Source organism: Chamaea fasciata, unplaced genomic scaffold (genome assembly GCF_029207755.1).
Source record: "Chamaea fasciata isolate MVZ Bird 193981 ecotype frontalis unplaced genomic scaffold, bChaFas1.0.hap1 SCAF_2, whole genome shotgun sequence".
Taxonomy (NCBI): domain Eukaryota; kingdom Metazoa; phylum Chordata; class Aves; order Passeriformes; family Sylviidae; genus Chamaea; species Chamaea fasciata.
In genome coordinates, this window is record NW_027094087.1 from 40,273,441 (window position 1) to 40,289,070 (window position 15,630).

Below are 15,630 nucleotides of genomic sequence, written 5' to 3' on the forward strand. Positions count from 1 at the left end.
CATCTAAATGTATTTTTTGTGTTTTCATATCACCTCAGTAATGTAATGAGCAGCCAGCCACAGGTGGAAGAAACTGCTTAGAGAGCTGCTTCTGGGTTCTGGTTCTCTGAATGCTTCTTGAGGCCTTGTACTGTAGAGGCAAATGTAGTCTATCTTCTCTGATGATGCTGCTATTGAGGTCCTAATCTGTACATCTGATCAGATCACAGCTGATCTAATGAATCTAGGAAAATGTATAGAAAGAATAAAAATTTCTTTGTTCAGCTTTCTCTTTCTGACAACTCTTTCTTTCTTTTTGAATAAAATTATGAAGTTTGGAGGGATTATCTTTCCTGATGATAAAGTTGTGCTTGGTGGCGGAGTAATTGCTTCTCTTGCTAATTTTTAGGTGTTCTTTTCAGGAATACTAAAAATTAAATCTTCCTATGTTCAGTGCTCTTAGTTTGGGAAGGCTCAGTCTATTTTAGAGAGGTCTTTAGTTTGTAAAGAAATGATGTAATGCCAGCGTTCTTGAAGCTTGCCTCTAATGAAATCTCTGGTATAGATGGATTAAAAACATCTGAATTGTTCCTTAACTTTTAACTGGATCTCCGAGCTTTTCATGTCACACAATCACTAGTTTAGAAGGGACTGGTGGAGGTCATCTAGCCCAACATCCTCATCCTTCTTGACATTTTTCCCCATGTATACAGTACCATGGTTGTATTGATATCTGTGGTCAGGGTTTTTTGGTACTGGGTAACCGCAGTGTCCCTGCCAGGTTTTTGTCTCACTCTCTCTGCCGTGATACTATAGTATCCTGTGGTGACACTAACACGCCAAGTGTTATATCTGGAAGCCTTAGCACCTTCTGGAAAGAGGAAATAATTGCTCAGCTTTGTTTTTTATAGCAAGTGCTGCAAGAGACTCTTCTTGCTTGAATGAAGATGTATTTTACTGAAATTATAAAAATTTCAAAGGTACCTGTAGCAAAAATGAAAAGTTTCAGACTTACTGTGTATCAGCAAGAACTCTTAAATACATTCAGGAAATTTAAAAATGCCGAGCATCTGTTCAGTTACTTGTGCTTATCATCAGTTATTTGTGAAACCTTAAAGATGCCTATCTGTCTTAGTAAAGAGATTGAATGACTTGACTTTCACTCCATCCCCAGTAGTTCTCTTTCCATTTTTCTGCAGTTAGCATCTAGTTGTCAAAAATTTCTAAAGTAGAGCAGATGTCAATCAAGTTGTGTATATGTCACAAAATTGAACAGATGTTAAGTAACAGATTTCTTCCCTTACAGTGTGCTCTGGAAAGAAATAGAGGCAAATAATGTCGAGGTACTGATGGCATTATTCTTGGATGTTGTGCAGACTATTTTCTTGTGCTGAGAATGGAAGATTTCTTATTTATCTGCTGCTAATATTAGAGTATTTGCTAGTAAGATCAGCATACTACACATTTATGAGACAAGTCCCTCTGGACATGCTTGCTCATTCTGTATCTGCTGCTTGTTTCTAGCTTGTTTCTAAGCTTTACAGATCAACAAAATAATTTGCTTGCTCATATCTGTAGATGTTTATGGATAAATACCTTGTTTAAACGTCTGTGTAGTAAATCAGACCTGCGTTCGCTGGCTGTGCTGGTTGTCCTGATTGAACCAGTGACTGTTGCGTTTCCCGCTCAGTCCTCACAAATTGCCCAGCTCCTCATTGCTGAGTTCATTTGTCTTCTGTCTGCCCAGGTGTCTTCCCTGTTTCATTGTTTATGTGCTGTAACTATGTGGCCCTCACAAGAAGGCAAACACTTAATCTGAAGAAGCAACTGGTGCTGTAAGTCTGCCCATAAGTGTTGTGGTCTTCTCTTTCCACTAAAACTTCTCTCCCATCCCAGGAAAGCCTGTGGATCATTTGAAAGTCCACATGGTTGGGTTGTTGGGAGCAGAAACGTTATAATTGGCACTCTTAAAGTAAGTTGGCAAAACCAATTATCAGAATATATCAAGTCAAACTGAGTAGCATATCACAGGTTTCATACAGTAAGAATATAAGTGAGTTGCACAAGTCATCTGCCTTTCCTCAAAAGCCAGTGAAGGTAGAAATGCTCTGAAAAGGGTAGTTTTATAAGTTAATTTGGACCTTGTGTGAATGACCTGTAACTTCATGTAAAACTTAATCTGTATGGAATTATGAAAAAAATGGGGATGAGGTCAGTCAGATAAATTACACAGTGCTGACCTTTATTTTTAAAATTATTTAAGGAGATGACAGATAATTTTGGTCTCTATATAATAACCAAAATTCAGCTTTTGTGCTAATAATAGGAACACTAAGCTTTTCTTTTCCCAGAGGTACTTAAAACAAGTTTGACATACTTAAAAAATAGGATGAGATCAATTCATAGAAATCTAAGCCAGGATTTTGTCATAGTTTTATTTTTGCCTCCAGACTTTAAATACTTCTAATAAAGCATGTATTTTAAAGCATGAATTGAAAGCCTAGAGTTCACATTGCTCTGTTTGGAGCTGGGAGAGACTTGGACACTCCCATATTTTTTTTTCAAGTATAGAAAATAGCTTTTTTATTGCAAAACAGGTTTGTAAGGAAGGGGAAATGAAAAGGCTGTTCTTCAAGCAACACAACTTCAGCTTCCGTTTTATACAACTTTTAGGAAAAGTAGTCTTAACATACTTATTAGGCCTTTAGGAAACTTTGCTTATCTTGCAGAATGATTAAAAGTTGCCCTGTATTTGTTTCTCAATAGCTTGTCTTTTTTGGTAATTCCTTTTTCTTTCAGACTCCCAGAATGACATAAATGTATTGCTTAGATGAGTAATAACATTCTTTTGAGGGGAAAGTGCTTCTGACTCCTGAAAAAGTAGCAGTAATGCTACTTATAAATAGTTAAAAATAGTTTCAGTTTTGCATTTTTTAGCGATGTTGTTGAAACAAAGATAAAAATAGTACTACTTTTAAAAATACTAGTTTAACGTGCCAAAGAATAGGCAAAATATAGTTCTCTCTCCTGGTTTAATACATCTCTTTAGTGGGCCTTCAGAGAAATGAGATTTTTTTTTGTTTGTTTTAGCTGGCTAGTGTCTTGAGCTGCATTTATTTTTACCATACTATTTAAGTCCATGTGTTGAAGAAACTTCAACCTCTCCTGCACTCTGAGGATTTAGAAAAATATAAAAGGAACTTATCTGTTCTTCCAAATTTCTTGTTCCTTCGTACTTACTGTTTCTTCTTAAGGTAACAGAAGAAAAATTGTGGGGTTTTTTTTTCTTTCCTGGTGTCAGTAGCTCTTGAAAAGGGAACGTGTCTGGATTTCTTATCTTCCTCAGAATTACTGAATCAGGAGGCAGTCCTGATTGGAAAGGCCACACGAAGGAGATAAAATGTCACTTTACTTCATATACAGAAATGACTCCATGTAGGTTTTGCTTTGCTACCACTCCTTGTGGCACTGGTGTGTGATTAAGCTGCTTCTGCAGTCCACTGGCACTTTCAGCTCCTTCTCTTCATCCAAATCAGGGACTGCAGCCCAAGGAAATAAAGATAAGATGTAATGGACAGATCAAACAAGTGGGAGGGGGGAAAGGACAGAGCATGTGAGTGAGCAGTTCTTGAGCCATCCCTGGGATAGCTGCTCTTAAGACCTTCTGCCTTCTTCAGATAATTGTTGAGAAGCATTGCAAGAAAGAATGCTTTTTCCTTTCTTTTTTTCAAATGGACGAGTGTACCTGTATGTCAGGTAACTTGTGACTGACACAAGGTTGCAAATTTAGCTGTGAAGTAGGATGTCATTATGTGGGCTTTATGCTTGGTTTTATTACATAAGCAAATGAACATCATACAGATAAGCCTTTAGAAATTATTAAAAGAGGCTTAACATCCTGTGATCTGAAAATGGGGATGGAGTATTATTATTGTTTGTTGGAACAGTGGCCAAATAAGCAGTGGTGAGCAGAGGGCTGGGTTTACTTGAAGTAGGAATTGAGTGTAATGAACACAAAAACCAGTGATATGCTTGTATATTTTCTGCAGAGATCTAATGAACTATAGTGAGAAGTTTTCTAGTGCAAGACATAAAACTTAAAGGAATACGTAGAATAGTAATCCACAGGAATGGGAATGAAGCATGTGCAGATTAGAAAAGAAAAGAAAATGAGGCAGTAGGGAAACTTGAATACACCGTCTGCTGGAAATACAATAACCTTGGGATTTCTTAAAAAAATCGGTTTGAAGAACTGGGGACTAGTTAGTTTTGTATACTAAAAGACTACAGTATAGTAGTCCTTAAGCTTATCATTGAAAATGGTTGAAGACCTCTCATTTTACAAGTAAGAAATAATGAGTACTGTCAAGACTGACAGGCTTGGTTTTGCCTGAGATTATCCTCCCGGGCACAGCCTGGAAGTCACATACTAACAGTAATGGTGACAAGATAGTCAATAGATTTACCAGTCTCTGCATTAACAAAGCTCAGTCTTGGTGAGACACTGATGATATTTGAATAGAGTTGCTTGAAGAAAATTACTGTATTTTCATATGTGTTACTCAGGGATTACTTGTTTAAAAAGGGGAGAGGGGTCACTGGAAATTACATAAAATATTGCTTATTTCCATCCACCTTCAATGTAATGCATTTTATGTTAACACTTACTTTCATTAGTTAGTAATTACAAGCTTAATGCATGGTTTGATTCAAGCTGGTAAACATTCAGATGTGTAAAAAATTACATGCAGTTTAGGTTTGTAACTTCAGAAGTGCAGTGTCTTGGTTTTATTAGGATATTACTCAGAATTTTAAGAGCTTTGAAATTTACTTAGGGAACTAATCACTGATTTGATTAGTTAGAAATTTTCAATGCATACCTCAAATGCGTGAATGGAAACTTCTGGGGAAAGACTTGAAAGTTTGCTGACTGAAACAAGAAAATTACAAAGGAAGCCAGGAACTAAATCAGAATTTAAAAGAGATGAGAATAAAATGCTATTTAGAAGAGCTAAACAGGTTGTATTAGGGGTCAGATAGTATTGACAATTCTTATTTTGGTTAAAGTATAGACTTAGCAGAAGGATACTGAAGTGAACTAGAAAATGTTTGTGTAAACATACAGATATTTATCTCCATAAATACATTGACAGTGCATTCTCTGTAATGTTGGGCATGGCTACTTGAACCTGCATTTTCATTGAAGCTAGTACAGATTCTTGCTTTGTCCTCAGAAACTTTAGTTTAATTTGATTTAACTCTTGTAACCAGAAGCAGTAAAAGCATCAATTATCTATAATGTCATGTGTTCATGTATCCAAAAAGTGCATTCAAAGGCCTAACATGATGTCTCTTTCTCCCTCTCCTGCTGTTCTAGGAATTGGCTCTCCGTAGCCAGCTTCCAACAATGGAACAAGACGGTGGATCTCAAAACCCCGTGTCATCTCCTGGAATGTCTCAGGAACTGAGAACAATGACTACAAATAGTTCTGATCCCTTTCTTAACAGGTTTGTAGGAGCAGCTACTAGAGGAAAGAAATTTGATTTAAAATTCTGTTTGGTACGTGTAATAGTTTATTTTGAACATCTGTCTGTGCCAAGAGCCACAGCTGTAAATGAATCTTTCCTTAAATGGCAAGTCTAGTAAAAGTTGAAGATTAAAAGCTGTCTCCTGTGGGAGGAAGTAGTCTGTTCAGACTTGTAGGAAGGTTTTTATTCAAAGTCATAACATGTTTGCCTCTGCATAATCTGTTGACTAACATTCATTTTAAATTACCGACTCAAAGAATTTGTGAATCGCTGACTGTGAGATCAAATGAACTGTGAGGCACATTTAGGATTACAGCTTGAGGTTTATTTTAAGGTTTCTCCATTCACCCCTCCTCTCCACTTCAGGTATTTAGCAGTATTTTTACTCTGCTAATGTTAGGTCTACAAATAGTAGCATGTTTCATTTTAAATGCTGTATTATTTTGAAGTGGGTATTTTCATTCATGATTCAGAATCTTACCGTATAGACTAGTCTTTCATAAAACTTTTTCCTAAATCCCTCTAACTTGAAGTGTTGGTTGGCAGTAGAGTTCATATTTCAGCTTGCAGATGTTTCATACCAAACATTACAACTTTAGAGACACTGCTGCAGCTTGAGATAAGTGATATCTGTATTTTGGGTAATTTCTTTGGGAAGATTTATGTCCTACACAGACAATTATTATTAGAAAACTTGATGGTTTTTGGAGGGATTATCCTACATGGAATTCATCCTGTTCTTGCATGTTCTTGCATGTGTTCTTGCATGAGCCTCAACTGTGCTGGCTTTGTCCTGAGAAATAAAAGATGTCGACGAGACAATTTAGAGCTGACTTGCTCTCTTATGGGAAGCCTCTGTAGATAGATGATGGTATTGATGTGGTATGGTAACATTCTAGCTTGAACTTCTGGAAGGCTGTTGCCATCATACAGGTCTTCACATCTTCAAAACTTGTCCTCTGACCTGAAGGAAATGCATTTTTAGGTTTCAAATGGCCATGGCAGTGGACTGATGCAGCTTATCTGTTGGGAGTCTACACACATAAAATACAAAGTGATAGATCTTTGCCATTGACTAGAAAAGGGGAAAAAGCTAGAAAGGGCAAGTTTTTATTTTGTAATTTGATATTACAGGTTGGTATTTACTGCAAAGTGCAAAAAGATACTGCTTATATGCTAGTTGCATATGTGTTTAACTGGTTGGGGTTTTTTTTAATGTAGCCCTTACCCCATGCAAAATGTTGAAAATCTGTATTTGACTTGAGTTCAGATTACCTTAATTTGCATTTTGGTCTGAACATTTGTCTCCTCCTAGGCTGGTGTATGTGTGGCACCACACTTGATTCTGTCATATGTGTGTGGGAAAGGGATTTTTAAGAAAGGACATTTGTGAATATGCATTGCTGTCTCAGAAAGTAGTCCAGTAGTTTCAACCTAAAGATCTTGTTGATATTCCTTATGTTAAAGTTCAGACTTGGAGAAATGCTCCTTTCTGTCTTTATCGGGTGTATATAAAGTTCCTGGTGAGACAGTAATAAATTTAGGCCCCAAAGTTATATATTCAGAGTTCAGGTTGTTTCTTATTTTCTGGTGCCTATATAATAGAAGCATAAAAAATCTCAGAAAATCACTACATTGAAGCAATTTGAGATAATTCTCAGTAGTGGTTTAAGATGCGTAATCAAATCTGCCTGCTATCTTCAGTACTTACTGTCATTATGGTATATTTGATTTTTTTTTTTTTTGTATGGGATATTCATCAGTGCGGACTTCATTAGACTATTTCACCTTTTGATTTGCCACACTTCTATATATTTTTGTCAGTTAGATTTATATTGGTGGTGATGGTAGTTCTCTGTTAAACTCCTAAACTGGTATTTCTTCTTTTGTATACACATATTTTAACAATGATTAGTTGAAGAAGTATCCACTCTATTTTGGGTAATGCTGTTTAGTTGCATGTCGTAATTTTGAGTGGTGTGAATAGTAAATGAACAAATACTTGTTGAAGATAGAGGAAATGTGCATTGAGGAGTGATTTGAAGAGAAATGCTGTACATTCCAAGTGTGAGAGCAACAGCCAAAAGGCCTTCTCCACTGGAATGATTTAGTTCAGCATAGTCTCAGTTCTGTTTTTAGTATTTTGTCCCATAAAGTAAACCAGCATTTTTGTTCACAGAAGTTCTAAATCATTTAATTACTAGGATTATATCAAATGTGTGGTGATTCTGTTTTTAAATCAATCTAAAAAAGAGAAATATTTATTTATCTATAAAGAAATGTTAGGTTCCTTTCTTGTTTGGCAACGATGTCCTCATGGGATCATATATATATATATATATGTATATGTATTTATATACATGGCTGAAGACATTCTACTGGCATCCAGTGTTGAATAGCTGTTCATAAGTTTTTTGGTTCTTCATACTTGACAAAAAGGCATGTACTATATACTTCACAAGTACATCATGAGGAGGATCAGTCTTCAAATGACAATTTGAACAGTGAATCAAGTTGATGTTCATTTAGGATGCATGATGGAATATCAGTAGGGATTCTCAGAGAATGCTACCATAACCTGAGGAAATACAGATTTTGAAAATATTTTGTGAAGACGTGAATATTAGGAGATGTAGGGTGGGGAGGTAATGGTGGCCTTCAACAGCTGCTTATGCAGGCCACAGCTCCTGCCAGCAAAGCTGCTCCAGCATGAGCTCCTCTTTCTGTGGGGCCCCAGGTCCTGTCAGCCTGCTCCAGCACAGGCTTCCCGTAGGGTCACAACCTCCTTCAGGCATCCCCCTGCTCTGGCATGGATCCTCCATGGGCTGCAGGTGGATCTCTGCCCCCCCTTGAATCTGCAGGGGCTGCAGGGGCACAGCTGCCTCACCATGGGCTGTGGGGGAGTCCCAGCTCTGGTACCTGGGGCACCTCCAGCCCCTCCTTCTGCACTGACCTGGGGGTCTGCAGGGATGTTCCTCTCACATCTTCTCACTCGTCTCTCCCATCTGCTCTTCAGCATTTTTCCCCTCTTCTTAAATGTGTATTGACAAAGGTACCACCATTGTCACTGATGGGCTCAGCTTTGGGCAGCTGGAGCACTTCGGAGATAGCTGGAAGTAGCTGGGTGACATGGAATCAGCTCCTCCTGCTGTGTCACACTGTGATCCCTGCAGACCCCTGCTACCAAAACCGTGCTATATGAACTCAATGCACTGGCCTACTTCCCCTCCCCATCACACTTTTTCCACTGTGGCTCTCTTGGTCTTGCTTGCTGCGCTGGCAGGAAGAAAGTGAAGGCATGTAAGGCCCCATGCCATCAGTTTGGCTAACTGTTCTGTCAGCAAGATCATTCTGAGCAGCATTTGTTTATAGGATGGCTTCTGTACCAGTATTTGATTTATATTTGGGTGCTCTCTTGCCTTGACATGTGTGGCTGAACAAGTAGTAATGCAGCAGTGGGAAGAAATTGAGGAATTGCTAAAGGAGTTCCAACTATTTATAACAGCGGTGACCTAAAAATACACTTACAGTGGTTGATTAAACATGGGAACATTAGTTAGAAGTACTTTTTTTATCCTTATGGAAGCATAAAAGGGTGCACCATAATTATTATTTTTATAATCATTAGGAATTATCTGATAGGCTTCGAAAGGTTTTAGCTGTGGGTGGGTGTGAAAAGATTAAAATTATGCACAACACAAGTAGGCAGTTTCTTAAAGCTGCTTAGGTATGTTCTCAAGTTAAACTGAATCTAAATAATACAGTTTTGATTGGAAAAGTCTGCATAAAATAAAGCCTAGATGTCTCACACAAATGCTTCCATTTTTTATTAGAATAGGGCATTTCTCATGGTAGCAATGTTTTTAAAGCCCATAAATTAGTTCAAAACAAGCATCTGTTTTATTTTCTTCAGTGCTCTACCCTCATTTTTTTCCACCTTTTCTTCTGTTACAGTGGAACATATCACTCCAGAGATGAAAGCACAGACAGTGGACTTAGCATGAGCAGTTACAGTGTACCCAGAACCCCAGATGACTTCTTGAACAGTGTTGATGAGATGGATACAGGTCTGATTTGCTGTACATTTTTAATGGGTGCTTTCCAAATACATTTTTATCCATTTGCAATAAAAACAAGCAACTCTGAAAAGCTGTGATACTTTCTGCATTGGTTTTCTACCTTTTCTCATTTCCCCTACTTCTCTGATAGAAACATTATGGTTAGATTTGTGAAAAAACTTATTTGTAATCAACTGTATTGGGAGGATGGGGAAATTGCTTGTAAGTAGTAGCACTCCTGGTTTTATAAGGAATTTGAGTGTGTTTGCTTTTTGAAGTAATGTTGTTCAGATCTAAGAATAGTACCTCATACTGTGTTGTTAATACTACTCCAAAACTCTATTTGGCTCAGTATTGTCTTTGTCCTTCAAGTGTAAAAATCAAATTATGCTAAATGACATCAAAGGTCTGTAAGATTTGGGTCAGTAGGTGAAAGTTGGAAGCAAAGGCATGTTCTTTGTACATCTGCAAATGCAGTCAAGTTACCTTTGGGGTTTGTGATGGATTTCTATGAGTCACGCTGCTTGTATGATGCAAGAGGTATTTGATTAACCTTTAACCAGTTGTCCTGATAAATTGTAGGCTTGGTGCTTAGTATACTTAGTATACTTAATATCCATCTTTGTGTTATAACTAGGTGACAGTATCGGCCAAAGTAACATACCATCCCATCAGAACCGTTTCCCAGACTACCTTGAAGCCATTCCAGGGACAAATGTGGACCTTGGGACACTGGAAGGAGATGGAATGAATATAGAAGGAGAAGAACTGATGCCAAGTCTGCAAGAGGCTTTGAGTTCTGACATCCTTAATGACATGGAATCTGTCTTGGCAGCCACCAAGCTAGATAAAGAGAGTTTTCTTACTTGGTTATAGGGGCCTCAGGGAGACTGAATTCTAAATCTGTGAAGGATCTAAGGAGATTAGGACATCTGTATCTGAAGTTCAGAACAAGCCAGTGTGGTGCACTTTGGCTTGTGTTCAGAAAAAGTAAATGAACAAATACTCAACAAGATTCTTTGGGTTTGCTCTTCCTTGTCCATCGCTGCTGTTATATATTGCTGACTTTTTTCCACAGTTGACTCTGAAGAACAGACATCTTCTTGATCTTTTTCTATTGCTGTTGCAACTACTGTTCAAGGGGGCTGGGGAGGGATGATGAGCCTATTTGGATGACGAATGCCATTCCTTTTGTCCTAGTGTGCGCTTGCATATCATTTTATCTAAGTACTCAGATTTGAGAGTTAATTTCTGCATGTCACTGCTTGTAGTTTGCTCAGCTAGTTGTCTCCTGCTGCCTGTGGCAAGTGGTAGAACATGACATACTGGGGTGACAAGCCAAAAATGATGTATCTGGTCACAAGAAGTCAATACTGATTTGGAGATACGACGTAAAGAAGGGCTGAAGACTGTTTGGCATTAAGTGTTCCTACTAGTAGCTCTTGCCTTAGCCACAAAGTGCTCTTGTTCATATTTTATGTTATAGTAAATCATGAGTCATTTTACATAGAAACATATATGAACTTTGATTGTTGCCACATACCCTAGCCTAACTTCCATTTGTCAAAAATACTTTGATTATTTTTGTTAGTTGGTTTAACTGTAGCTGTAGGATGGGAAGTAATTATAGGTGTTCTGGGGGTTTTTTAATAGTGAAATCTAAGGGTTTTTTTCTGATTTCACACAGTCTTATTTAAATCTGAATTGTCTGCTTTTTTTTTATACTTAAACCATGCCTATTGTAGCCTGATAAGCTAGTGAGTACATAAATCAGTATGTTTTGCCTGTAACTTTTTTATTTTTTTAAAGGCTAGCTTTGAATGTAATCATTAGATTTCACGACCAGTGGCTTATTTTTCATGTGTATTTGTGAGACTTTGAATTAGAATCTGATTACAGCAATGTAAAAGTTAGAGTCCTTTGTCATGTGTACAAATTTTAAATGTATTTTAAAGTAGCAGAACCATTCTAAAATTACATCTAATCTCTCTTCTGGTTTTTGGTTTTGGTCTCTAAGTGAGTTCAGATTTTAAAATCCTTAATGGGAAAAAAAAAATCAAAAGTTTCTCTTAAGTTAACACGCACAAAATTTCTGAACTATCAATATCACTGTGCGTTGCAATGAAAAGGCTAGAACACCAAAAAACTTCTCAATGAAAACTTCTAAGTTTAATAGTTAGCAAGTTCTGTTTGGTGAAAAATAAGCCCTGGACACTATATGTAGAAGAATGTAAAGATACGTGTTAGATGGTGACACGAGCAGGTAATGAAGTGTATATTAGTAGTAGAGTTTAGCATGGGGTAGAGGTGAATATGAATAATTTTTATTTTAACAGGAAAAGATGTATCACTAAGTTGTCTGCAGGAGTTGACATAAGTTTCCAAAGAGTATTTTTAACTGAACAAAACGAGCATGAATCAAACTTTCAATATAAGCTATGACTTTTTCGTGGGGCTTTTGGATTTTTTTCTGATGAAAAATAGTGTCACCAGTTAACACCTGTATAATTAAGGGCCTGTCACCATTCTCAACGTTGAGCCTTTATTTTCAAGGGTGTATAACATGACTATAAAGATACTGTAAGCATGACACTTAGTTTTGGGAAAAAAACTCTCAGTTAGCAGGGACTTCTCCTGAGGAGAGATTTTTTGGGTTTTACTGTTTTGCATTTTTTTAAAGACATTGATTATTTTTTAAGCTAGGAACAAATCAGCAAAACAAACAAAAAACACCCCATCATATTACTATTGCCATTTAGATTTCTTTTATGCTTTAGAAAGAATTGTGGTTTAGGATGATATAAAGAATGAAAACTCTTAATCAAATCCCATTTTAAAAACTGAAGCAACAGAGGCAGTGATTTGCAATTTGCCACTGTATTTGTACATTTACTACTTTACATAAACATATTAGTGTTTGAAAAACACAAAATTTTGTGGCTTGTTATTGGATACAGGCAAGTTGTAAAATACCAATTTTTAAAACACATTCACAATGATATATATTCTGCTACACCAATAATTCAGTGATTAATAGGCCACTTATATTGTGCAATGACACAGTAGCTCCTGAAGCAGTGTATTGTGTCCAAGATAGGGATTTTAGTAGCATTTTTGGAATTTCATTATGAATTCCTCTCTCTCCTTCCCTTCAGGAAAAGAAAAAGACACTAAGTTTTCATAACTTGAATGGTCTGACTGACATAAAACCACAACAGCAAGGAAATTCAGAGTTGATTCTATTTCAGTTGTCTTCCACAGTTGTATCCAGGTATCATAGCACATAGAGAATAAGCTGAGTTGGAAGGGACCCATCAGGATCATCAAGTCCAACTCCTTGGCCTATGCAGGACACCCCAAGCTTCACACCATGTGCCCAAGAGTGTTGTCCAAGTGCTTCTTGATCTCTGTCAGGCTGGTGCTGGGACCATGTGCCTGAAGAGCCCGTTCCAGTGCCCATACACCCTCTGGCTGATATCCTTTTCTTGATATCCAGCCTAACCACCCCCGACTCAGCTTCGGGCCATTCCCTCTGGTCCTGTCACTGGTCTTGAGAGTGAAGAAATCTTACCTATCCCTCTTCTTCCCTCATGAGGATGTTGTAGCCTGCAATGAGATCTCCCTTCATCTCCTCCAGGCTGAACACACCAAGTGACCTCAGCCATGAGGAATGGCTTCCCCTCAAGGCATTTCACCACCTTCATTGTCCTCCTTTGCACACTCTCCAGTAGCTTAATATCCCTCTCATATTGTGATAGCCAGAACTGCCCCCAGCACTGGAAGTGAGGCCACCCCAGCTCAGAGCAGAGGGGACAATCCCCCCCCTTGCCTGGCTGGCCATGCTGTGCCTGATGCCCCCCAGTACAGGGTTGGCCCTCCTGACTGCCAGGATATTGCTGGCTCATGTCCAACTTGCCACAGACCAGGACCCCAAGGTCCCGTTGTGCAGCACTGCTCTGCAGCACCTCATTCCCCGGTCCATGCACACAACCAGATATGATGCACTGAGTGCAAACTCCAGACATGCTGTACCTTGCTACAACAGAAATGATACAGAACTGAGTATCTTTCCTTGCTTTTGTGTGTTTGTCACAGCTTTAATATTTGAATGTTTTATTCTCATTGTAGAAACACTAAATGGCTTATACTGTATTTGGGTAGCACTGCTTAGGGTAGATACTGACAAACTGGGAATCCTTGAACTGCTCTAACATTAATTATGTTTTGTGATGCTTATTTTAATTAAGACATTTCCGTTCTCTCACTTACTAGGAAACATACCATAGAGATGCTGTACTGTTGGCAATCAATTTTAATTTGGATTTTTTTTTTTAATTCTGCAAATGCATTGTTTGATGAAGTGGTTAAAATTGTTTGAAATGCAAAAGTGTTTTGGGTAGTATTTTATACTGATGTATATATTGAAACAGAAATCATTGTAATAATTGTAATAGCTGTTAGTTTGAAATACACTATATGCAGACAGATGGGGCTGTGCAGAACTGTACTGTTAACACCCGGGCAGGGCTACTGCTTGGGAACAAGTTGCAGTGTCAGTGAACCATATGGATCAAATACTGTACCATTCAGTGTTGGCGCTCACCAATGCAAAAGGAGAAGAGACAATTTCAACATGATTAACACTACATGGTAAATTAGTACTACAGTGACCTTTTCACTTACAAGCATGTTTTTTATACAAATTAGCAGGTGTGCCTGTATAAAATAATTTGTGTTCTGTATCATGGAAAAAGTACTCTCCACATTTAGAATCACAGAATCATGTTGTATGTTAGAGAATTATGTCCAAAATTATATATATTACTTAACAATGTTATTTTTAGATATGAGCATGACTGTAAGCTAGGTACTTAAGTACATTCTGTTACATTATTTTTCTTTATGTAATACTTTTTCAGTTGTTTTATTTGGTATAAATATATACTTTGTGCTTAAACATCTTTGTTTGTTTTTAACATTCAGTAGTATGTAAAGATGTGATTTCCTTCAGTAAGATAGATGCATTGAATTGTTGGAATGCCTATTGTAGTGCGTCTGTTCTTGTCCCCCTTGTCATTGCTTTTGTAGTCATAGACTCCAGTTCTGCAAATATGGTGTGCAAGCTCACCTGAGAGACAAATGAGTTCCACTGGCTTCAGTAAAGGCTTAACATTAAAGTGTACATCTCTGTGTGCTTGCAGTAATGAAGAGACAGTGACCCTGGTGAACATCATGCAGCTTGTGTAAAACAATACTTTAATTGCAAATGGCACTATAGTGAGACCTGGCAACACAACACCTGGGTATCTACTAGAAGAAAGCATCCACTTTTTGCAGATAATGCTTGCCATGTTTGGATGGCGGATACATTTTTGGCTAACTCTTAAGTTTATGCATTAATTTGTGGCAGACTATCAATAAAGACACACTATTTTCATTTCCAAGTTTTGACTTATGAATTGTGAAATATGTCATGACATACCTTGAAAGTGTCTGAAGATTTTAGTTTAAAATAAATCTTGACAGATTTCATTAATTATGACCTTCTATATAACAGTCTAAAAGATGGGATTTTTTTTAAATGTAGTGCAATTTGGAAAGACCAAAGTCATACACTGTTTGCATTTTAGCAGTCCCAGAGTTGTTACTATTCAGCAACAAATGCCCTACCCATGTGGAATTTAGCACATTTGTATGTTTTCTTAGTTAAGGGTACAGCCCTTGATGGATTTGTCAGTTAATTTTTTACTTCAGAGTTCATAGCCACCTTTAGTCACCCAGATCCTTTAAATTTAAATGTAACATCACACCTTCCACCTGAAAGTAGATGGCCAGTGCCAGGGAATGATAAGGCACCAATTTTGTTTGCTGATATCACTCTCATTTATAATGTGGTGACATATTGCAGCAGTTGAAGTATGAGTGACCTTCTGAGGCAGCCCTAAATAGACTGTATTACTGCAAAACAGGATATTTGGTACAGGTATTAAGGCTCGCTTGGCAATTTGCTTTAAAATATTTTCAACACAGTTAAAAAATATTTGTTTCAGTAAGCCAGAAATAA

The 15,630-nt window shown here is 37.5% G+C and overlaps 1 protein-coding gene across 5 annotated transcripts in view; it reads left to right on the forward strand.

Annotated features, from left to right (window-relative positions):
* Positions 1-15,010, forward strand: part of YAP1 (Yes1 associated transcriptional regulator) — an 88,892-nt gene extending 73,882 nt beyond the window's left edge. For all 5 annotated transcript variants that reach the window (XM_066175739.1, XM_066175738.1, XM_066175742.1 and 2 more), the window contains 3 exons: positions 5,357-5,487; positions 9,463-9,575; positions 10,204-15,010. In XM_066175739.1, the coding sequence (XP_066031836.1) occupies positions 5,357-5,487; positions 9,463-9,575; positions 10,204-10,442 (483 nt within the window). In that variant the 3' untranslated portion in view covers positions 10,443-15,010. The remainder of the gene's footprint in view (positions 1-5,356; positions 5,488-9,462; positions 9,576-10,203) is intronic.
* The last annotated feature ends 620 nt before the right edge of the window (positions 15,011-15,630 follow it).